Raw genomic sequence first — 26316 nt, forward strand, 5'->3', positions numbered from 1 at the left:
CTGCACCTGACACCTTTTCGCTTTCTTACCTTGAATGTACTTTCTATTACTGTATGTGGAGGATTAGACTGTGAGCTGCTCAAGGGAGGAAATGGGAGCAGTAACCCTTAGCATAGTGTCTGGCATACAGTAGGCTAAATAAATCCATTGACTGAAAGTCACCAAAAGGTATCATAAATGATACATTACTATTAATATTTCTTTTTTTTTTTTTTCGGCCATGCCATGGGGCTTATTGAATCTCAGCTCTCCAACCAGGGACTGAACCTGGGCCATGACAGTAAAAGCACCAAGTCCTAATCACTGGACCACCAGGGAATTCCTGATACATTACTAGTTCAAGAAGGAAGAGAACACATCATTCTTGAAAGGGAGAAAAAAATTTTTTTGAAGAAAGTGGTGGTACATGAGTCAGGTATGAAAATTTTTTGAAGAAAGTGGTGGTACATGAGTCAGGTATCAAAAAGATAAGTAGGGACTTCCCTGGCTGTCCAGTGGTTAAGACTCTGTGCTTCCAATGCAGGGGGTGTGGGTTCGATTTCTGGTCAGGGAACTAAGATTCCATATGCTTTGTGGCACAGCCAAAAAAGAACAAAAGAAAAGATAAGCAACATAGAGGGTAAAGATTCTCAGTAAAGCATAAAAAAAAAAAAAAGCAACATCAGAGAAGTAGTAAAATACATTACTATATGATGACTGGTAAATATTTCAGCTTGGCTGAAGTGTATGAAGAATAACTGAGAACACATCAAGAAGGGCCAATTTAAGGTCATGTCTAAAAGGACCTTAAAGACCAGGCTAAGACATCTGTTCTTTGTTCTGTAGATCATGGTTAGTTGCTGAAAGGTTCTGAAGAGAATGCTATGAAACAGGAAGATTAATCAAACAGAAGATCAGTGGTGCAATGAGATCTGAAAGATACTGTCAAGATAGAACAGACAAAATCTGGCAAATAACTTGAGGTAGGACACAGTAGGGGCTTCCCTGGTGGCTCAGAGGTTAAAGTGTCTGCCTGCAATGCAGGAGACCTGGGTTCGATCCCTGGGTCAGGAAGAGGATGCAGTAGACTGGTAGAAATCAAAGATAATCTTGGATTTTTAAGCCTAGGAAATTGGGATAAATAGGGAAGTAGGAGCAGGAAGGAAAGTAGTAAAAAAAAAAAAAAAAAAAAGTGAATTTGGTTTTGGAATATTAAATCTGAGACCTGATAAAACATCCAGGTATAAAACTGAAAGTGGGAGAAATACACTTTTAAAAGATGAGACACAAATCTGGGAGTCATCAAACTACAGGGGTAAGTAAAACCTGAAGAGAAGGGATGACAAAGGATTAAATGCACTTTATCAAGCTTTATTTACCAAAATAAAAGTATCCTTTGTATGTATTTCTCCTAAAGCATCAATAACATTATTGTATTAATTTGCAAACACATCCATTTCCCTGTCTATTCTTTGTGGGGAGAGGCTGTGTTTCATTACCTTTGTGTCTCCAGCTTAATACTTTGAAAACAGCAAGCAGGTATTTAATATAATTCTAGCATGCAGGACATCCAACTTCCTATGACATGTTACAAGTCAACACAGCACAAGTTTTTAAACAATTCTTCAGAATCACCATCTTCACATATCTGCATCAAATGGGGGCAACCTAAGTTAAATGGGTCAGTAGTTTCCACGGGGCAGGTGCTACCATTATCTTTTTTCCAACTACTCTGAAGACGTAGCAGTTGACAATTAATTAATACCTTTCATCATGTCTGTTCTCCATCAAAAGTCAGTCAGTATTAGTCTGGCCCTTGGAATGCTTGAAAGAAGAGGAAGAATACTAGCACAGGACTTACAGGGCTGTAGACTCCTAATCTGGCAGTTGATTTACTGACCTTTATGTGTCTATTCATAGCAGTGGACTGTGCTGCTCGCACCAGACCCTCCAGTTCAGCGCCGCTGAAGTTCTTGGTCTCTACGGCCAGTTCTTTAATGTCTACGTCAGCAGAGAGTAACTGATGCCCTCTCATCCTTGCTGTATGGATGTGAAGGATCTGTAATCGGCCTTTCTCATCTGGTAAGCCTGATAACATTGGAAATAAAATAGATAATTATAATCCTAATGCTTTTCTTATAGCCACTCAAGTATATAAATATCTGCTTTTCATGATATACAAGTTTTCTAACAAATATTAAGGTATATGATTTTGCTCCTGCTAATGAACTCTAATTACAACCCCCTACCCCAATCAGTGACAGAGCTATTTACCTATCTCCATTTTAACTTCCAGTCTTCCAGGTCGAAGGAGAGCCTCATCGATCAGATCTGGTCTGTTGGTCATTCCTGAGCACAGGTGTTAAACAATACACAAATGATCAGAATTCAAAAATAAGATAAAATGCCCTTTTAGCATATGCAAGAATAGTTGCAAGAATTTCCCTGACAAGCTAAGAGGACAATTTTAAAAAAGTCAAATAGAAAAGCAATGATTTTCAAAAATACCATTTGTTCTTAACCTAAGAAATATATCTGGGGACTTTGCCTTAGTATTTCACTACTGTATACACCAGTGGAATATAAATGTAATGAAAGCATCAAATATTTAAAAAGAAAAGTTTAGGTTCAAACGGCGTAGGTAAGCTGTCAAAGTGAGAGGGGGGCAATGTGAACATCTATCTGACCTCAAGATCCCTTCCCTTTTTTGTAGGCGAAAGGTGTTCAACCTTCATAAATAGCATAATTTGTGTTTTTTTTCAAAGTCAACTTAAGAAGAACTTCAGTACATAAGCAGTTAAAAGTAAGTTATAATAGGGATGCACGATCTGCCCTGGCCTGCACAGAACCTGAAGAACCTCTGAGGACCCTTGGAGGCCCACAGAAACCAATGTGAAAGCCACCACTTACACAGTGCTGCCTTTTTCATCTGTTAACTACAAGTTTAAAGCCATGAGTCACTAGAACTCATCTTTCATTTGTCTTCTTGTGACTTGTTGTTATTGTTCGGTCGCTAAGCTGCGTCCGACTCTTTATGACCCCATGTACTGCATCATGCCAGGCTTCTCTGTCCCTCACTATCTCCCGGAGTTTGCCCAACTTTGCCTAGAGTTTGCCCAGAGTTTGTTTATTGTGGCTAGACATTAAAACAATGAAATTCTTCAATATCACTTGATTCTAATTTGGCAACACTGGCCAAAATGTTTGTATAAAATTGCAGGTAAATTTTATATGTAATTACATATAAAAATTACACTCAAAAATTACATATAAAATTACAAGCTACACAAATCTGAATTTAGAACCTGTGTATCTAATATTTTTGAAATCACAGTACTTTATTTTTTTAATTAAGCAAACATACCAATGACTAAGATGTTGTTCAGTTGCTCTACGCCATCAATTTTGGACAGCAGCTGGTTGACAACGGTGTCATGAACCCCTGTGCTACCAGCCATGCTCCCCCTCTGCTTGCAGATGGCATCAATTTCATCAAAGATGATGATGTGCAAACCACTGTTAGCACCAAGCTAGTAAGGGAAGAAATTACATTAAAGGTCATAATTTGAATATATTATTAAACAAGGCAATCAAGAAAGCAAAACAAAGCTTTCACTCCATTTGACTATTAAATATAGCAAGTATAATCATGGCTGCTGCCCTGTCAAAGGTGGAACTGCAGTCTAAGAATTCTGCAAAATGAAAAGGCATTCCAGACCTCATATTTAACAGAAATAAAATGAAAACATACACTATATACTGATATAAGTGAATATCCATCATACCTATTCATTCACACACATTTCTTACCTCATTCTTTGAAAGAACTCTCAAACATTTCTTAATTCCATGAATTTCAACTCATTCCCATTTTCCCTGAGTTTTGGTGAGAGGATAGCCCCCAAAGCAGTAGGCTTAATGTTTATCATAGTATATAGCTAAAGAGGAACTCCACTCAGAGGTGGACTGGAAATTGGACAAACGGGAGAAGGTACTGAACTTGATTCATACCCAGTTATATCACATGAAAAGAGATTGCTTCTTCTGAACAGTGAAGTGAGAAAAGCGACATGATTTATCAAAAGAACACAGTCAAGCAGGTGCTGTTTCCTCTACATCGTGATTTGTTTTATTTTGTTGGATATAGAGTCATGATGAAAAAGAAATCGGTTTATATATTTTGAACTTCTAATAGATGCAGATACTTTTAAATGCCAACAGTGATTAGGTTAAGTTATCACGAACCTTCTAGCAATTTATATTTAAGTAATTAAGTCTCTTGTCAGGAACCAAAGGCAGAAGTGCATTGTAGAGACTTTTTTTTAAAACCATTAGGAATTAGTAAAACAAACAGGTGAAAATAAACATAACCTAAATATAACAACACATGGACAAAATCAATGATGGCCATGAGATTCAAAATTAAATATGACTGGTATTCACTAAACCTCGAGCAAGGATATCATTTTTTTTAATAGACAAAATTTTGATTATGAAAGTATTAGATGTTAACTAAGCAAAAGTTATAAAACAAATAGAAATAAGTTAAAAATAAATTATCAATATATCACTTAAAGATAAATGCTGTTAACATTCTTTAGATTTGTTTTTAATTTATCTTAATTAAAAAATTGGAAACTCATTACATCTTTCATTTGCTTGAACATTAACTGTTTCTTCTTTAAAAATCTAAATTTATTATGTTTGGTTCTAACTGCAAAATACATGATCACTATAAAAACTTGGAAAAATACCAAAAAATGTAAAGAAATCACAATCATCCAAAATCAACTAGCAAGAAATAACTGATATTAATTTGGTACTACTTCAAAGTTTGCATTCCTTTTTTCAGTTCAGGTATCAGTATTTTAAGCTCTTTCCCATGCCTATAAGTATACATTATAATTTTTATATTACAATGTATACAACTATACAATTTTTAATGCCCCTATATTTCATCGTATGACTGGTTTCATAATTTAATTCCTCTATTCCACATTAATTCTTTATTGTCACAGACTTAGTAATTTCTAAGTTTTTTGCATTATAAAAGCTGTTGCAATGAACATTTTTATATTGAAATCTTTGACAATACTTCATGAAGGCAAATTGTTAAAAGGTGTGTTGAGTATTTTAATGCTCTTGAAATAGGCTTTCAAATCTTTTCTAGATAGGTTTTATCATTTTATAATAATCCTACCACAGTATATAACACTGCCTATCTTGATATATCCCCACAAGTAAAAAGTAGTTCCCAAACTGACAGATGAATAATGGTATTTTTCAATCATTTTTAATTGGCACTTGTCTAATTACTGATGGGGTTGGTACTTTTTAAAATCATATATATATATATTTTTTACCATTGTCAACTTTTCTCTTATTACTCGTTCATGTCCTCTGCACATTTTTCTGTTGGGATTTAATAATTTTTATCAATATATAAAAATTCTTTATACATTTAAGGGTATTATTGTATTTGTTATACATATTTTATCCCAGTTTGCCATTTGGCTTTTAATTTTACTTATGGTATATTTTGGCTTCCCTGATAGCTCAGTTGGTAAAGAATCCACCTGCAATGCAGGAGACTCTGGTTTTATTCCTGGGTTAGGAAGATCCCCTGGAGAAGGGAAAGACCACCCACTCCACTATTCTGGCCTAGAGAATTCCATAGACTGTATAGTCCATGGGGTAGCAAAGACTTGGACACGACTGAACGACTTTCACTCATGGTATATTTTTGATAAATGAAAGGGTTTTTAAAAATGTATTTTTACTATTTAAGCAGCCAACATTATCAATTTTTATTTTTATGATGTTTTCTGTTACTTTTATCTTTAAAATCTTCCCCTATTACAGACACTGGTAGTCACCTACATTTTATTCTCTTGTAAATTTTTACTTTATGTATAATTCTTTAATCTATCTGAAGTTTAATTTTTATATATGATACAAACCAGGTGGTTCAGTGGTAAAGAATCTGCCCACCAATGCAAGAGATGCAGGTTCGATCCCTTGGTTGGGAAGATTCCCTGGAGAAGGACATGACAACCCACTCCAATATTCTCGCTTGGAAAATCCCATGGACAGCAGGGCCTGGAGGGCTACAGTCCATGGAGTCACAGGAGTTGCACACGACTTAGTGACTGAGCACACACACACAAGAATCCAAGTAATTCTTCAAATATTTAGCTGATCCAAAATTGTTGACTCAATAATCCTTTCTTCATCAAGACACTATTTCTATCAGGCTTTATATTTTTACATATGATAGGTATTTTCAGCCTATACTATGGACAGTAGCAGCTGGGGCAAACTCTTTCTCTCCATACCTTTTTCTTCTTTATTATAACTGTCTTGCTTACTTTCAACCATGTTTGCTGCCCCATGATTATTAGAATCCTTCTACTAGAGTAAAAATACGTTCTCCAACTAAAAACAAACAAAAAGCCAAGTTTTGACTGAAATTGGATTTAATCTCTAAATTAGTTTAGGAAGTACTGACATGTTTATTCAGTTCTAAATATATCTCTCCAACTATTTAAGGCTTTTATGTCTCCCAATAAAGTTTTGTACTTTTTGTCATATAAATTTCTTCTTGAAGATTCCTATTTATGGTTTTTGGTTACAATCATGAAATGGGCTTTTCACATTATATTTCAGAAACAGTATATATGTAGAAATGATAATAATTTTTTGTATTTATTTTATATCTGACACTTTACTCTTATTTATGCTTTTTTTAGTTGATTTTTTTTAATGTTCTATGTAGACAATCATATTATCTACAAGCACAACTTTGTGCCCTCCTACACAACAGGTATTCTTCTTGTGGGGTATGAGAAATTATTCCTGAGCAAAGGCAAATAGAAGGAGAAAGAGAAGAACTAACAGATAAGAATTCAGATGCATGCAGGGCCACTTGAGCAGAAGGCTAAGGGGGAAATCCAGGCCCTATAAAGGGGATAATAAAATTTACCTAACATGAGAAACAATAATTACAGTACTGTCACAAGAGGGACTAAAATCCAGAAACAGGCCTTTCTAATGAAGCAGAGAAGAACACACACACACACACACACGCGCGCGCGCGCGCACACACACACACACACACACAACTGCAAAAGCAGAATGCTCTTTATACAAGATGATTTTAATCCTGACTTTAGGATGGAAAAGGAGAAACACGCAGTTGGAAGGTCAGCGAGAAACAATGGAACGTAAATGAGGTGAACACACTCTTTACGAGACTTTTGGTGACAGGAGTAGTGATGACTGAAAAACAAAAGTCTTAGGTTTGGTTACTGCCTGCAAGAGGAAAGGGGAAGTAACAGCAATCGTTAATAAATTACCTGTGATTACGATAAGAAAGCTTCAGAAGGGAAAAGATGGAAGGGAAAAAAATTCTTTTTTAAGTTTCTACCATGAGAAGACTGAAGTGTTAACAGGACATCTAGTTAGAAATGTCTTCCAGATAACAAGATATAAACTGAACAAAAGAGGATAGAAAGATAGATGTGAAAGTTACCTACAAATGGCAGAGTATAGCAGCAAATGAGATTCTGTAAGGAGATGAATCATATAATTAAGCTGGAGGAATATAAAAGCCAGACAGATTCTGGGCTACAGTACCAGAAGATGATTCCAGTAAAGTCAACCCAAAGAAAACAGGATCAGGAAAACATGACAAAGATGAAAGATGAAATGCTGTATCAGAAGGAGGAAGAAAAATGGTTCTAAAAATGACCTGAAGGAAATTGGAAAGGATCTAAAACACACCTGAATATATACTTAAAAAAAATAAAAACCAGATAAAACATAGTATGATCAAGCAAGTCCACTCCTGGGTTTACAACAGCTCTGCTCGTAACTGCCCCAAACTAGAATCAACCCAAATGCCCTCTAGCGGGTGAGTGGATAAACAAACTATGGTACATCCACATGATGGAATATTACTCAAGAGTACAAAGGGATGTTTGATACATGTGACAACTAAGATGAAAGCTCAAAGGCAATATGCTGAGTGAAAGAAGCCATTCTCAGAAGGTTACATACTATGGTCCCATTTATATGACACTCAAAAAAGCAAAAGTATAGGGATAGACAACCAATTAGTAGTTACCAAGAGTTATTAGCAAAGGGACAGCACAGGTGAATCCTGCGAGGTGATGTAAATGTTCTGCATCTAGATTTTGGTGATTACATGAAACTATACATGTCAAAATTCATAAAAGGGGACACATCAAAATTCATAAAATTCAGAAAAGTTAGTTTTACTTCATAATAAAAAATATAACATCTTATCACACATTCTATTATTCATTATTTGGAATACTGTTCATTCTTTAATGCATTCTTATGCAAGATGACAGTCATGTGTTCATCAAGGTTTTCAAAATTTAACTAAGCTTCATTATATTTTTTTTCCGGAATATAACTTACAAATTGTTCTCCTTCCACAATGTTTTAAAACTAAAGTCTGAAAAAATAACTTAATTTCTCAGTTATTGCCTTATTTATTGAACAGTTATCTAAAGATAAATGATAGCTTGTTGCTTAAAAAAACTTCAACACCAAAACCTATTCACCTTTCTATCTGTAGAGAAGATAGAGAATGAAGAATTGAAACTACAGTCTTAGCTTTGCCAAAAAATTCTAGACAGTACAGTATTAATTCTTGTTGTCTTCAATAAAAGACAAGGACACTCCTGTCTGTGACTGAAAAGCTGTGAGATTTTATGCTATTTTTTTTAAAGACACCTTTATTCAAGGTTGTCTGTCAATACAGCATAAAACAAAAAGCTGTTATAATGTATGAATTTTGCTGTCAATGTGCCTTATGTTACCACTGGAATCATGACTTCCTTCTCAGTCCAACCTCAAAAATCATCTGTATGGAAGGGAAGCCAGAGACAATAAGAACACTGTGCTTGATTTAATGATCACAGGAGCAATCTTCCCTAAACATAATTCAGTACAATTCTGACCTTTTCAGAACCTTGCTAATCTTGAGACTTGTCATCAGGTCCCTTCCCCCAACCTAGGGAGTACAATAACATCAATTTCTACAGGTGTGTTATTTAAATAAAGGCAAGTTCTTATTGTAATAAATTAGGAATTGGGTAAGGAAGATGTCAAGATTAATGTTCACAGATTAATATAGTTGAATCATCAATAAACCCTTTACCAAAAAGTTTAAAGTTCCATAATGCAATCCTCTTCAATTCACTGACTTCTAGCTCTGTTCTTATCTGCAAAGTCTTCCCCCACAGAAACAGCTGATGCCATTGAGCCCCTGGCAACAGCCTTGGAAAATGGCTGTTCTATATTTAGCTAGTTTGACCTATATGCAAGTGTTCGTCTTTGTCAGCCTGGTCCGTCCAGAATCACAGAGGTGATGCTTTTCTTTATTATGTAACACATATATACTCTCCATGGGGTCATTAGCTGAATACACCAAGCCATTTCTGGGTGTAAGAATTGAGAAAAGTATATCAGAAAAACCTAGCTATGATTAATACCTGCCTAGAAATTCTTTGCCAACTCAGTTTTATTATTAAGTGTCATATTTAAACTGTCTGCAAGTTTCAAATCAGCAACAATGATACCTACGCGGTTATGTAGAAACTATCACAACAGATCTTATAAAATGCTTCTCACCTGCACCTGATGTTTAATCCTCAGTATACCATTAGAGTCCATTAGAAACACAATTTTTATTTTTAATTTTCTTTGTTAAGCAGTATTAGTATTTATAAAAATTGATATCGCATGTTTTTTTCCCCTAGAAGTCTGCTACAGGAACAAAAAGGGGGGAAATTTATTTATTTTTTGGCTATGCCCCATGGCATGTAGAATCTTAGTTCTCCAACCAGTTATTGAACTTGTACCCCATGCTCTGGAAGTGCAGAGTCTTAACCACTGGACCACCAGAGAAGTTTCAGAAATCATGTTTTTTAAAAAATAGAACAAAACTCATTCTGGGAACTCCCTGGTGGTCCAGCGATTGGGACTCTGCACTCACTGGGCCCAGGTGAGATCCCTGGATAGGCAAACTAGGATCCCACAAGCTAGGCAGCACAGTCAAAATAAAATAAAATTCATTCTATCTTCCAATTACTGTCTGGATCCATTGGATCTTTTTTATAAATCTAAGATATATTACGGAGAAGGCGGTGGCAACCCACTTCAGTACTCTTGCCTGGAAAATCCCATGGACAGAGGAGCCTGGTAGGCTGCAGTCCATGGGGTCGCTAGGAGTCGGGCATGACTGAGCGACTTTACTTTCACTTTTCACTTTCATGCTTTGGAGAAGGAAATGGCAACCCACTCCAGTGTTCTTGCCTGGAGGATCCCAGGGACAGAGGAACCTAGTGGGCTGCCGTCTATGGGGTCACACAGAGTCAGACACGACTGAAGTGACTTAGCAACAAGATATATTATGCTATTTCAACATTCTAGAAATTATGTCATCATTACTCATCAATTAGTCCTAATTATGCTAAAGAAAGATTAAAATAATAAAAAAATGAAAGAATGAGGTATTTCTCTGAAGGATGATGCAATAGTGAAATAAATATCAGATAACATCAATTTTCAGCATTTTTACTGTGTGGCCCAAAGTATTATATCTGCTTTCAAAAAGGTATAAAAGAAGTCTAGACACCATCCACTATCTTTGTTGCATGATTTTAGCTTTAACTGAACACAGTTCAGATTTTTTTATTCTATGGCTATAATGGCAAAGAAAAGAAAATCAACAGAGGAAAACATTCTGCTATTGGATAAATCTAGATGAATACCAAGAGTGAGACAGCAGCACCTGAGATGCTAAGAAAGATGATGAAATGGATCATCTGAGTAAATCTGACTATGTACCTTTAGATGATGGTATCCTAATAAACTGTCTCAAACTCAAGGATGAATAAGACAACAGATGCTGAAGGCAGGTATTACAAAATAACAAGAAGAAATAGATGATGTAGACATTAAAAAATTAGACTGGTCATTAAAAAGCTGTATACAAACCTAAAAATAAAAATATTTTGCAATTATAGTGTCTGATGGCCATCCTCTTTTCAAAAAAATTATAAGCCAAATTAAAAAAAAATTCTTCAAGTATTGTCTTGATGACACAAGTAGAAGAACCAGAAGTAATGATGAACTATAATCTATGAGGGATATCATTTGAAATTTACAATCAGTGTACAAGTTCATGCATGACAACTGATGAACAGTTACATTCAGAGGGTCCTGCCCATTTTGGATATATATTAGTATCTATCGATCAGTCAATAGATGTCTCCAAAATCAAGAAAATATGGGATAAAAATTTAGTTTTCTATATTTAAGCTCTTATTAAATAGTTTAATAGTCTTTGCTTCCCTTTATTTTTATGTTTGTAAATGATCTGTAAATCAACTTACAAGTAATTTTTAAAAAGGAGTTCTTTCAATCCAGATAGAAATGGTAATGACTATTTTTCGTGGTATTTTGAGCTGTACAAAGATATTTGAAACAAAAACTATTGTAGTGTTAGGGATGAAATCCCTCGTGGCTCAGACGGTAAAGAATCTGAATGCAATGTGGGAGACCTGGGTTCGATCCCTGGGTAAGGAAGATCCCCTGGAGAAGGGCATGGGAACCCAGTCAAGTATGCTTGTCTGGAGAATTCCATGGACAGGGAGCCTGGTGGGCTCTGGTCCATGGGATCGCAAAGAGTCAGACACGACTGAGCAACTGACACAAGGACACAAGGGATGAATGCAAAACTGAATTGGCTCCGGGACTGTCCGAAGAGTTGAGATCAGTTATTAGACTTGCAGTAATATACTAGGACCCAATGCAGCTGAGACAGCTGGAAACCTGAATATGAACAAGAACTTATTGGAATGCAGGGGAGAAAACCACCTTGGGTAAAACTGAAATGATTAAACACCCAACAAATAGATCTGAAGCAGGAGAAGGGCTGTTATAAAGGCAAGGTTTAAAACTTATTTTTACCACCAAAAAAAATCAGAAAAAGTATAAAATGACAGTTTAATAGTACTAGATTAAAAAAAAAAGATGTTATTATGTTTCTGGTGTTATTCATATTGGCCCAGGTACATCTGTTATTTATTTTAATGTCTAAGATGATATTCTATTTCCTACTGGAATCAGGATGGAATCAAGAATCAAGATGTCTCTACTTTTCCCCCAACTGCATATAGTACAACCAACATTCTGATACGTGTAATTTTGTGCATAAGTGCAAGAGTATTTCTCTAGGGTAGTTGTCTTGAAGTAGAGCACTCATGGGTCATGGGGTTTGTGCATCTTGACATACTCCTTTTCCTATTTGGAACCAGTCTGTTGTTCCATGTCCAGTTCTAACTGTTGCTTCCTGACCTGCAGATAGGTTTCTCAAGAGGCACGTTCAGGTGGTCTGGTATTCCCATCTCTTTCAGAATTTTCCAGTTTATTGTGATCCACACAGTCAAAGGCTTTGGCATAGTCAATAAAGCAGAAATAGATGTTTTTCTGGAACTCTCTTCCTTTTTCCATGATCCAGCGGATGTTGGCCATTTGATCTCTGGTTTTCTGCCTTTTCTAAAACCAGCTTGAACATCTGGAAGTTCACGGTTCACGTACTGCTGAAGCCTGGCTTGGAGAATTTTGAGCATTACTTTACTAGCGTGTGAGATGAGTGCAATTGTGCAGTAGTTTGAGCATTCTTTGGCATTGCCTTTCTTTGGGACTGGGATGAAAACTGACCTTTTCTCATCCTGTGGCCACTGCTGAGTTTTCCAAATGTGCTGGCATATTGAGTGCAGCCCTTTCACAGCATCATCTTTCAGGATTTGAAAGAGCTCAACTGGAATTCCATCACCTCCACTAGCTTTGTTCGTAGTGATACTTCCTAAGGCCCACTTGACTTCACATTCCAGGATGTCTGGCTCTAGGTATGTGATCACACCATTGGGATTATCTGGGTCGTGGAGCTCTTTTTTGTACAGTTCTTCTGTGTATTCTTGCCACCTGTTCTTAATATCTTCTACTTCTGTTAGGTCCATACCATTTCTGTCCTTTATTGAGCCCATCTTTGCCTGAAATGTTCCCTTGGTATCTCTAATTTTCTTGAAGAGATCTCTAGTCTTTGCCATTCTGTTGTTTTCCTCTATTTCTTTGTACTGATCACTGAGGAAGGTTTTCTTATCTCTCCTTGCTCTTCTTTGGAACGCTGCATTCAGATGCTTATATCTTTCCTTTTCTCCTTTGCTTTTCGCTTCTCTTCTTTTCACAGCTATTTGTAAGGCCTCCTCAGACAGCCAGTTTGCTTTTTTGCATTTCCTTTCCATGGGGATGGTCTTGACCCCTGTCTCTTGTACAATGTCAGGAACCTCCATCCATAGTTCATCAGGCACTCTATCAGATCTAGTCCCTTAAATCTATTTGTCACTTCCACTGTATAATCATAAGGGATTTGATTTAGGTCATACCTGAATGGTCTAGTGGTTTTCCCCACTTTCTCCAATTTCAGTCTGAATTTGGCAATAAGGAGTTCATAATCTGAGCCACAGTCAGCTCCCGGTCTTGTTTTTACTGACTATATAGAGCCTCTTACTTCTTATATAGGAGTTATTACAGAGAATTCATTATAGAAGATGCCAATTCTTTGTGGATTATATGGACTTTAAATATCTTCTCTAGTTTGAGACATTTGTATTTAGTGTAATTTGACAAAGAATTTTCTTTATATCAATGTAACCAAATTAACATTTTTTTCAATGTCTTTGATTTCTCTGTATTAAAGAAATTCATTCCTAGCATCAATTCTTAAAGCTTTTCCCTATATTTCTAAAACTTTTCTTTTGTAAGTTTTAATTTTGTTTTTTGCAAATCCATTTTGTAATTTTGTATGAAGTGAGATAAGGACTACACTTTATCTTTCTCCACAAAGACAATGATCTCAGTCCCATTTATGGAACAGTATACTATTTCCCTCTGATTTGTATTGCCACTTTTCACATAATAAGTTCTTCTTATGTTCCTCAGTTTCTTTGGTCTGTTTTTACATGCATATATAAAACTGTTTCAATTACCGGGCTTCCCTGGGGGCTCAGTGGGAAAGAATCCACCTGTCAATGCAGGATACACGGTTCAATCTCTGGTCCAGGAAGATCCCACGTGCTGTGGAGGAACTAAGCCTGTGCATCACAACTACTGAGCCCGCGCAGTAGGGCCCAGGAATTGCAACTACTGACGCCTACATGCCTAGAGCCCACGCTCCACAGCTAGAGAAGCCATGCAATGAGAAGCCCATGCACTGCAACTAGAGAACAGCCTTTGAAGCAACAAAGACCCAGCACAGCCCTCCCCCAAAAGAAAAATGTAGGAAAAAAGAAATTGTTTCAATTACTACAGCTTTCCAGTAAGTTCTGATACCTGAATAAGTAAGTTTTCATTATTCTCCAAAATTTCCATGACACTTCAAGCATCCAAATTAAAAAGTTGTTAAATTCCAAAAAATTCATGTTACACTTGACTGGAAAAGCACTTACAGATTAATATGGGCAGAAATGTCATTTTTATGATATGTTAGGATTCCCATATGAACATGTTCTATCTTAACCATTTACTAGCTCTTGAAAATTCAAAACTGTTTATAATTTTATCCTTTATTTTTCCTGTTAAGATTTAATCCTAGTTACCTTATCATTCTGACTGCTGTTGTAAGTTAAATCTTTTTTTAAAGTTACATTTTCAGTGTCTTCACACTTTGAGTCATGTTATTCCCTTCCTGCTTGTTAAGTATTTGAGTTTTATTTATTCCTTCCTCAGCTCCCCCTCATGCCTTGAAAAGCTTGAGAACTATATACAATTTTCATATAAACATATGACTTAAGTTTTATGTTAATTAACATCAGCATCTTCTTCCCAAATAATACAAGGATCCTATATGAATTCAACCCACTTACCACATGGTTTGTTCTGTATTTTAGCTCTATCCTTAAAATATATATGTACTGATCATCATCATCATTTTGTACATTGAAACCTTATTAAATTTTCCTCTTTTAAACCTTTTTATTGTGAAATAAGGCATACCCAGAGGGAAATTTCCCCAAATGTGTATGTATGTCTGAAGGAATTGTCACAAAATGAGCATCCATGTAACCTTAACAGGAACTAGAATAGTGCCAGCATCCTGCAGTGTCTCCTTACCACCATTCCCCAACACCCCTCACCCATCATGCCTCAAAGGCACCACAGTCTGATTTTTATGGTAACTATTTCTTTCCTTTATAGTTTTACCAAGTAAGGAACACGTATCATTAAACACTATACTTTAGTGGAGCTTTATATAAATGAAATCATACAGCACAGATGATCCTTTCTTGTCTGATTTCTTTTGCTCAACGTTCATTTGTGATATCTACAAATATGAATAGCTATGTGTACAGCCAGGCTTCCCTGGTAGCTCAGCTGGTAAAGAATCCACCTGCAATGCAGGAGACCCTGGTTCAATTCCCGGGTTGGGAAGATCCACTGGAAAAGGGACAGGCTACCCACTCCAACATTTTTGGGTCTCCCTGGTTGGCTCAGCTGGTAAAGAATCTGCAATGTGGGAGACCTGGGTTTGATCCCTGGATTGAGAAGATACCTGGAGAAGGGAAGGGGTATACCCACTCCAGTATTCTGGCCTGGAGAATTCCATGGACTATATAGTCCATAGGTTGCCATAGTCTGTTTACTTTTATTATAATACAGTAATTTATTGTATATTTATATGACTGTGAATTCTAGGTTGACAAGTTACTCTCTTAAAAAAAGGCATTTAACTGATTTCTGATTTTCATCGTTTCTGTTGAGAAGACAAAGTGTGAAAGTGTAAGTCACTCAGTCATGTCTGACTCTTTGCAATCCCATGGACTATACAGTCCATGGAATTCTCCAGGCCAAAAGACTGCAGTGGTAGCCATTCTCCAGGGGATTGTCCCAACCCAGGAATTGAACCCAGGTCTCCTGCACTGTAGGCAGGTTCTTTACCAGCTAAGTCACTGAGAAGACAAGTGCCATCTATTTCTGCTTATTGAAAAATAATTCACTTTTTTCCTCTAGTTGTTTTTAAGATTTCTCTTTTTTTTTTTGTTTTCAGCTGTTTAATAACGATCATCTATACATGCAGAATTCTTTGGTATTTCTCTTGCTTGAGGTTCATATGCTGGAACCCATGGACTGATGTTCTTCATCAGTTTTAGAAAATTCTAAACCTCTTTTTCTTCAAATACTGCTTTTGCTCTGTTCTCTTTCTCCTGACTTTTTGGAAATTTAAATATGTGCACTAGACCTTGTTATGGTTTTATCTCTATTGCCTTTCATCCTTTGTTTCTGGTTATTTTCGTTTAACATCTTTTGGTTCACTAATTCTCTCTTTGGATGTGTCTAATCTGTTGCTTCAATATGAGTTAATTTACTTACTTTCTCATTCTCAGAATTTCCACTTGATTTTTTTTGTAACATTTTCCAATGCTCTGCCAAAATTTTCAATCTTTTTTCTCTCTGAATGTGGTAAGTATACTTAAAATACTATATCTGAGAATTCCAATATCTTGAGGCCCAATTTCTATCATCTTTTGTTTTTCTTTGTGTGTGTTCACGTCTTTGTGTATCTGATTCCTTTTGATTATAAGCCTGGCACTGCATTTGCAAACTATAGAAGCAGTTTATGACCTTACATGACACTATCTTACTCCAGGAAGGATGTACAATTCTGTCAAATGCCGGGGTCACTAATCGTTTAGGAACCCTCAGACTAGTTTTAGAGAATGACACAATTCAAAGCTTATCTGTAGCCTCTATTAGAACATGTCTACTTCTGGTTAACATTTGCTCCTATGGTGTAGCCTTTCATGGTCCCAACTCAAAAGTGAGCAGGTTCATCAAGAGTCCCCTCTTTGTGGGCCATGGGCTCTAATCTCTTTTCCCCTTACATTCACTCACTAGCCAGTCAAAAGGGTTACAGAGCTGTTTAGCAACTCTCTCCAGAATTGGCTCATTTCTCCAAAGGAACAGTGACCCCATACACTGGGACCTTTTCCCCCTGGGCCTCCATTCTCCCCATAGATCTTGTACGCTCTTGATGCCTCCAAGCAAAAAAATAAATAAATAAAACTTTTCGTTGAGCCTTTCTGGTAGTGTTCAATGGCAGGCACAATTTAAATTACCTAATCTGCAACTACCAGAAGTTAAAGTTCCACATTTTATCTACATTTTCACCAATTTCATTGCTCACCATTGTTTCTAGTACCCAATCCACTCCTTCTGGGTTCAATATTTTTCAGTCTCAAGTACATCCTGCTTCACATTCTTCCAACAAGCTTCTGTGACTTGTTGGAAACTTCTAATAGTTAATTCTATTAGACTTTATCTGAAAAAATACCTTCATTCTATCTTAATCCTGAATGAGAATTAAACTGGATATAAAATTTTAAGTTGACAGTTATTTTCACTTAGCTCTGTGAAGATATCTTTCCACTGTTTTCTGATCTCTCTTGCTATTGTTAAAAACTTTACTGTCAACATAATGGATATCTCTTTGGATGTCATCATTATTTCTTCATTGCTAATACTAAGACATTTCTCTTTTTGCTTTGGCATTCTCCAGTTTCACTACAACGCATCTACATATAAGTTAATTTTTACTTTTCCCATTTGAACTCATGGGCTACATGAATTTAGGTATTTATAAATCTAAGTTTTTTTAAAATCAATTCTAGAACATTTTCAGCCACTCTATTTTTGAATATTGCCTCTATACTATTCTATTTGGGTTTCTTATTTTAGTTCTGTTATCTCAATTTCTCTTTCATACTTTCCATCTCTGTATCTCTCTGTGCCACATTCTGGGTGATTTCTTTAGATCTATTCTTCTGTTTATCACTTCTCTCTTCAGCTGAAGCTACTGCTTATGCTGAACCTAGTTGCTGCTGCTGCTGCTAAGTCGCTTCAGTCGTATCCAACTCTGTGCGACCCCACAGACGGCAGCCCACCAGGCTCCCCCGTCCCTGGGATTCTCCAGGCAAGAACACTGGAGTGGGTTGCCATTTCCTTCTCCAGTGTATGAAAATGAAAAGTGAAAGTGAAGTCGCTCAGTCGTGTCCGACTCTTAGCAACCCCATGGACTGCAGCCTACCAGGCTCCTCCGTCCATGGGATTTTCCAGGCAAGAGTACTGGAGTGGGGTGCCATTGCCTTCTCCAGCTGAACCTAGTTGCTGAGTTTTAAATTTTGATGATGTTTCTATTTATTGGAAATATTTTAGCTTTCCCTGTGAGAAGCTCCTGTAGCCTGGGTTTGGTGGAGGACCCTTTGGGGTGTTCTTTTATCTAACACCTCTATGTGGGATCATTAATCCAGGATTCATTTTAAAATTAACTTCCCAATTTGGGGACCTCAAAGTATATTGGTGGTGTGCATATGTACGTCTCCCCCCGCCACCTCCTAAGCGTGAGCCAAAGACCCATGGTTTAGAATGTGAGATTCCTTAGCTTCCACTCTAGAACCCAGGCAAATAGTTGAACAATTCTGTCATTTCTCTGTTGGTAGGGAAATAATTTCTAGTCATTTCTCTCCACTGATGATACCGTCACTTAGGAGGTCCCAGTTCCTAGTCCACATCTTAAGTAAGTTCAAGGGCTCATTTTATGCCCCCTTGTTGTTGTTCAGTCACCCAGTCATGTCTAACTCTTTGCAACCCATGAACCGCAGCATGCCAGGCCTCGCTGTCCTTCACCATCTCCCAAAGTTTGCCCAAGTTCATGTCCAATGCACCAGTGATACCATCTAACCATTTCATCCTCTGACGCCCTCATCTTCTGCCTTCAATATTTTCCAGTGTCAGGGACTTTGCCAATGAGTCAGCTAGTGGATGCTAAAACTCAAAGGCACACATTACCAGCACCAAAAAAGGAAGCTCATTATCTTTAGCACTTTAATTTCCAGTTTTCTTTTAATTTATGAAGACATTTCTTTCCCGAGAGCTCAACTGTTCTTCTGAAAATATTTTAATTATATTTTACCCAGCATTTGAAGATTTTTGTATGTTTTCATGCTTTCTAGTCTACTGTATTTCCAGAACCAGAAATCTCATGACATTGTTTTTCAACTTTTCTTTAATGAAACAAATACATTAATACTAGTATATTAGTCAAGGTTTTCCAGAGAAACAGAATCAACACATCTATAGATGTATTCTATCTATTCTATTGGTGCTTTAAAAAATATATTTATTCTAGACCTAGATTTATCTTTTTACCTATCTAGAGATTAATTGGAGAAGGCAATGGTAACCCACTCCAGTACTCTTGCCTGGAAAATCCCATGGATGGAGGAGCCTGGTAGGCTGCAGTCCATGGGGTCGCTAAGAGTCGGACATGACTGAGCGACTTCACTTTCACTTTTCATTTTTATGCATTGGAGAAGGAAATGGCAACCCACTCCAGTGTTCTTGCCTGGAGAATCCCAGGGACGGGGGAGCCTGGTGGGCTGCCGTCTATGGGGTCGCAGAGTCGGACACAACTGAAGCAACTTAGCAGTAGCAGTAGCAGCAGAGATTAATTATAAGGAACTTGTTAACAGAATTATGGGAACTGACAAGTCTTACTATCTGTACTGGGTGAGCTGGAGACACAAGAGAGCCAATGGTGTGGCTCTCTCATCCAAAGGCCTGTAAGCTTGAGAGCCAGGAAGAGTGGGTGTTTCAGTTTGAGTCTGAAGGCAGAAAAAAACTGATGTCCCAGCTCAGGGCAGTCAGGCAAAAGGAAATTCCCTCTTACTCAAGTGAGGGTAAGCCTTTTTCTTCTTTTCAGGTCTTCAACTGATGGCATATTAGCAAGGACAACTGCTTTACTTAGTCTACAGATTCAAATGGTAAACACAACCCAACCAAAACAATGTTTGACTGATGTCTGGGCACCCTAGGGCCCAGAAAACTAACACAAAATTAGCCATCCTAATTAGTAAACTCTGGTTTGATTTTTAGTTAATTTTATTTTATTTTTCTAAGATCCAAATCAAATTTTCCTTTGTGACCTAACAGCTTATACCTGTCATTCTACAGCTGAGTTGGGTCAGTGGTAAGTAAACTAGCTTTCTGCACAAGAACTTTACACATACATAATTCTATAAGTCTCTTTATGGATTTAACTTCTCTCTTTTATGATAAATGAGTTCAAGACTCTAGAAGTAATGTGAAACAAAAGTGTCACTTAAAAAGATATTCATGATATGTTCTGGGAAAACTTTTGGCTTATATCACCATCCATCTTTGTATTCTAAACATGTGGATACTGACATCTGCTCACAACATGTAACTCTCCCATAATCCCAGGTTAGTGACATAACTCGGTTCTAAATAAATTTTACTTACAATTTCTTCAAACTGTAAATTATGGCAACATGTTTTACACCAGAACTTTGGGTTTCAATCATCACATAAATGACAACAAACTTTTACTAAATTATATTAGCATTACCCTCCTTTGCTCCTCTTCAGCATCAGCAAAGAGTTTACGAATGTTAGCCTCTGACTCTCCCACATATTTGTTGAGAATTTCCGGCCCGTTGACCACTTTAGGCTCTCTTGCATTCAACATCTTGCCAATCTGTCGAGCCAACAGAGTCTTACCACAACCTGGAGGCCCGTATAACAGGATGCCTTTAACATGTTTGCAGCCTAAAAGGAAAAGAGAACAGTTTACATCAACTAAGTAAGTAAGACATCAAGATTTCCTTTCTTCATATGCATGTTAGGAAAAATACAGCAATTGCATTAACATACATTAATATCCAGGTGCTATAAACATAACAAGAACAAACTAAAGCTCTTTTTAAAATAGAATATTCTACAAACAATTCCTACACCAGTACCAATAGTTGAGGGGGAAAGCTGCCAATTAAAGGTCTTTGGAAAAGTATATCTGAATTATGATTTAGTTTAGAACAAATACTTTTAACTGTGAAAGTGTCTCTTTGACTTAAATACCTAATTAGGAACTATTACTTCTTTTTCATTATCCTTCACTTTAAAGCTAGCAGGGGAAAAAGAGATCTGTTTTCAGGCAAATTTAACTCAACACAAATCTATTATGATACAATAGCTATGGAAACTATATCTTAGTCATAGAAATTACAGGTCTGCCTGTCAATACAAGTACTAGAAGAAAGGGCAGACATGTCTGAGTTGGGTGGGGACTGAGCAATCCACAGGATCCAGATGGATGTTACAGACTTTGTGGATAAAGCTGAATGCCCTATTTCACAGGACTATGCCAAGTGAGAAACCTGCTTTTTAGAACCACCAAGAAGAAAATGAAGCTTCCAAAGAACAGTGTTCAATTCTTTTTGAGGCAACCATTGCTAAATGCATTAAAGGTATCATTAACAACAAAAAATAGCAAGACTGAATGACTTAAGACTTCCTAGAATTTCTTGAGCTCACTCTATGCAAGCATTTACTCCATTTCTGAAAATTAAGAGGAACTTTGGTTTCTGTTTATTCACTCTAGGAATTCTCACCTATCTTGCAGTTTCACACTTAAGATGCTTGACTCTTTTCTTATGAGTTTCTTTATACTACACCAAAAAAGCACTCTGTGAAATAATAAATTCTTAGATTTCAAGTGTTACACTCAAAACTACAGGTGAACAGGAAATTTTCTGGAAATGGAATATAGTTAAGTTTTTATGGAAAATGTTCTCATTTGGAATGAAACCTTAAAAAACTGTATCTTTAAGAAAATTATGACAATATATTTAATGACTCACATAAAGAAAACCACAAGATTCAACCAACTCTAACTAGAAATTTTAGATTCTGAGGAGGAAGATACTTGGTGTTGCCTGTATGGCCATTGCTTCTTTGTTTCAAAAAGGGACTCCCTTTTAAATTCTTGAAAGTGATGAGATCTATGCTTATGGTTAGACTTTTAGAGACAAGGGGAACTTGGTAGAAACATATGAAGGCTTAGATTATTAACCTTCTCATCAAGAGTAAGTTCATGTTTCAAGAACTGTAGCCTATAAAATGTCTTTGCCCTTCTCCCACCCTTGGGGCATAAGGGGTAAGGAGATAAGGGGATAAGCCTTGAGCTTCTCCTAGAGGCCAACACCACCAGGCACCCTCAGGATCCAATCTACTGGGACACATCTGAAGTGAACTCTGGAAGTTCACTTCAGTTCAGTCGCTCAGTCATGTCTAACTCTTTTGTGACCCCGTGGACTGCAGCACATCAGGCCTTCCTGTCCATCACCAACTCCCAGAATTTACTCAAATTCATGTCCACTGAGTTGGTGATGCTACCCAACCATCTCATCCTCTGTTGTCCCCTTCTCCCACCTTCAATCTTTCCCAGCATCAGGGACTTTTCAAATGAGTCAGTTCTTCGCATCAGGTGGCCAAGGTATTGGAGTTTCAGCTTCAGCATCAGTCCTTCCAATGAACACCCAGGACTGATCTTTAGGATGGACTGGTTGGATTTCCTTGCAGTCCAAGATACTCTCAAGAGTCTTCTCCAACACCACAATTCAAAAGCATCGATTCTTCAGCTTTTTTTTTCCTCAGGTGCTCAGCTTTCTTTACAGTCCAACTCTCACATCCACACATGACTACTGGAAAAAACATAGCCTTGACTAGACTGACCTTTGTTGGCAAAGTAATGTCTCTGGCTTTTAGTAAGCTGTCTAGGTTGGTCATAACTTTTCTTCCAAGGAGCAAGCGTCTTTTAATTTCATGGCTGAAGCCACCACCTGCAGTGATTTTGGAGCCCCTCAAAAATAAAGTCTATCACTGTTTCCACTGTTACCCCATCTATTTGCCATGAAGTGACAGGACCAGAAGCCATTGATATTAGTTTTCTGAATGTTGAGCTTTAAGCCAACTTTTTTACTCTCCTCATTCACTTTCATCAAGAGACTCTGTAGTTCTTCTTTGCTTTCTGCCATAAGGGTGGTGTCATCTGCATATCTGAGGTTATTGATATTTCTCTCAGCAATCTTAATTCCATCTTGTGCTTCATCCAGTCCAGTGTTTCTCATGATGTACTCTACATATAAGTTAAATAAGCAGGGTGACAATATACAGCCTTGATATACTCCTTTCCCTATTTGGAACCAGTCTGTTGTTCCATGTCCAGTTCTAACTGTTGCTTCCTGACCTGCATACAGATTTCTCAGGAGGCAGGTCAGGTGGTCTGGTATTTCCATCTCTTTCAGAATTTTCCACAGTTTGTGGTGATCCACACAGGCAAAGGCTTTGGCATAGTCAATAAAGCAGAAGTAGATGTTTTTCTGGAACTCTCTTGTTTTTTTGATAATCCAATAGATGTTGGTAATCTGATCTCTGGTTCCTCTGCCTTTTCTAAAACCATCTTGAACATCTGGAAGTTCACGTTCACGTACTGTTGAAGCCTGGCTTGGAGAATTTTAAGCATTACTTTACTAGAGTGTGAGATGAGTGCAATTGTATGGTAAGTTTGAGCACTCTTTGGCATTGCCTTTCTTTGGGAACTCTGGAAACTGGCTCATAATCTTCCACCCCAAGCCAACCACTACTGTTTGACTTAAAACTATTTGTAAAAAACCATACCAGAGGAAAATGGAGGTGGTGGGAATGAAACAGGCACAAGGGGAGAAGACCCAGAAAGGAGAAAACAAAGACATGCTTAACACCTACAAAGTACCAGAGCTTAGCCCCATCTCCAGTCTCTTAACCTTCTCCAAGTTCCTCAACTTCCTCCTAACCACACTTCCTTCCAGTTAAGCCATACTTTCTTTCAAGGACTCTTGCTTCCTCGGCATTCTTACATTTCTGTTATACCTATCTCAGGAGCCCTGAACACAATATGACTTTATTGCACCTAAACATTGGCCACAGAGCAAGACCAGAGAAAATTACACCACTATGCTGACTGATATCCTAAGAGCTTCATGCTATCTGATTTCAGCTCTACTCTCACTGCTTCCTCAGTACTGTATGCCACCCCTCACTCGTTTCTGTTAATCTCCCATTCTCCTTAGTAATTATCCAGATCGTCACTGTTCTCTTCTCAAGTGCTACCCATGTCATTAATTCTTAGGGATGATTCAGATTTCTACTTTGCACATTAAAAAAAAAATCTATCAAGTATGAATTCTGTTTAGCTCCCTGCTTCCTTTTTTTTTTTTTTTTTTTTAACACTGCAAATTTATTATCTAACAGTTCTTTAAGTCATAAGTTTGAGTGGGTTTGGGTAGCTCAGATCCATTTTTCATAAGACTGAAATCAAGGTGTGAGTCAGTGGGGTTTTGGGTAAAATCAGTTTCCAAGTATATGCAGGTTGTTGATAGAATCCATTTCCTTGTGACTGTAACACTGCGATTCCTGTTTCTTTGCTGGCTGTCAGCTGGGGGTTCATCTTTTCTCCCAGAGGCTGCCTGTTTTCTTTTGATACTTTCCACGTGGTCTCCCTCCAGTGAGTGACTGAGTTTCTCTTATGCTTCAGATCTCTTGAGCTTCTTTTTCTGACACATCTCTCTCTTCTGCCTTCCTCTTCTGCTTTAAGCTACCTTCTGTGATTATGTTAGGCCCACCCCGATAATTCAGGTTAATCTATCTTTTGACATGATTATTAGTAACCTTAATTACATATCCAGACTCTCTTTGCATCCCTGCTTCTTTATCTACAGATTTATCTGCAGACATCTCCATTCTCAACTTCAGCAACTGTTCTCAGAGGAGGAGTTTCCTTCCTCTTCTCCAAGGTTTAAATTGCAATTATTTGTCTTTATACTTTCTTCTCTACTAGACTGTGAACTATTCAAGGCAGGAGCTGTCTCATCAATTCTGAATTGCAAACACTCAGCATTAATATCTAGCACATAATATATACTCAATAAATAGGTGAACAAGTAAATTGTTGACATCTTTCCTACAAAACTCAGAGAAAATGGGGGGCAAGAAGATGATTTTTAAAAAAAAAATTATTTGAAGCTCTTGTTTGAAAGTATTTATTTTGTATTTGAAGCTCTCCACAAAAGTATTTACTTTCATGGCTAAGATAATTTAAATACCTAAAAAAAAATGCCTTTGGAAACACTGGGACTTTACAAATTTGGCCAAACTACATAATATCTAAGTACTAGATTTTTAACTCTGTAACTCTGTTTTTGTATGTGGGAAATGCTCAATTTAATATGTTTTGAATTAAATTAACTCAGATGTTATGAAACGAATAACCCACAAGATATTACCATGAAATTTGAAAGAAAGAGATAAAACGCACATCCATGGAACTTATATATAATCTATAATACAGATCTGTGAAATTATAGAATCTGTTCAATATAACATCAACAGGAACGTCATAAAAGCTCTAATCTGCATTAAAACCATCATTCTACCATCTTTTTTAGGATGCCAAGAAAGCACATCAAAAAATATACACTTACATGTGAAGATTTTAAAAAATCCACTTCCACAAAGGAAGCAGTTACCTGAATAAGCAGTGGAAATGGGACTTTGTTATTACTATTATTATCATAGGTTTTTCAACTTATTAAATAAGCATTGGTCTCTAATTTTAAATGAGTCATAAAACTCTTCATAAGTAATTCCATTCAACAAAAGTGTATTAAGCTCCTGTTTGGACTAGGCACGAAACGAGGTGTTTGGGATACAAACATGAAAAAGGCAGTCCATACCTGCAGGGCATTTCTGATTTAGTAGGAAAGACAGAAATAAAAATAAGTTATCTATAATATAATATGACATTATCAGAGATGTGCATGAAATGTTTTTGGAACCTAGCCAAGAGAGACTGATCTTGCCAGGGTGATGGCAGAAAATTAGGGATGGACACAGGGGAAGGGATAACACAGAGTCTGGGCCTTGGAGGATGGCTTGAGGTTCCTAGTTGGGCAAAGGAAGGGAAATGGCAGCCTAAAGACAGAGACCAGCACTAGATCAGGCACGGCGGCATGGACCTAGAAGCTGTCCTCTCAAGACAGCCAGTCATCCCATCCGTGGCTGGGAGCCTTGGAGGTGAGTGCCTGAATACAAGGTTGACAGGTTCCCAACTAAGACAGGCCTCAACACCATGCCAGGAGTTTTTAATCTGTTTTGTAAAAACCCAGAGGTTTCTAATCAGGGAGGCTACATAATGAGATGTGTGTTTAAAAGCTAACTCTGGTGGCAGAGCAGAGGAAGGACTAGAGAACAAAGACCAGAGGGTGGGAGTCTAGCTGGAGGAATGTTCTTAACCTTTTTCTGGGGACACTGCCTCACTGTCTGGCTTTGGGTTTTTTGCCAATTAAG

The 26316-nt window shown here is 37.2% G+C and overlaps 1 protein-coding gene across 2 annotated transcripts in view; it reads right to left on the bottom strand.

The window, feature by feature from the left end:
* NSF (N-ethylmaleimide sensitive factor, vesicle fusing ATPase) overlaps positions 1–26316 on the bottom strand; it is a 148157-nt gene that overhangs the window by 52918 nt on the left and 68923 nt on the right. For both annotated transcript variants that reach the window (XM_019981837.2, XM_070773671.1), the window contains exons 9-12: positions 20501–20700; positions 3344–3509; positions 2254–2328; positions 1880–2067 (exon numbers count right to left, since the gene is read on the bottom strand). In XM_019981837.2, coding sequence (XP_019837396.1) covers positions 1880–2067; positions 2254–2328; positions 3344–3509; positions 20501–20700 — 629 coding nt within the window. The remainder of the gene's footprint in view (positions 1–1879; positions 2068–2253; positions 2329–3343; positions 3510–20500; positions 20701–26316) is intronic.

This window comes from Bos indicus, chromosome 19 (assembly GCF_029378745.1).
Source record: "Bos indicus isolate NIAB-ARS_2022 breed Sahiwal x Tharparkar chromosome 19, NIAB-ARS_B.indTharparkar_mat_pri_1.0, whole genome shotgun sequence".
NCBI classification, from domain to species: Eukaryota; Metazoa; Chordata; class Mammalia; order Artiodactyla; family Bovidae; genus Bos; species Bos indicus.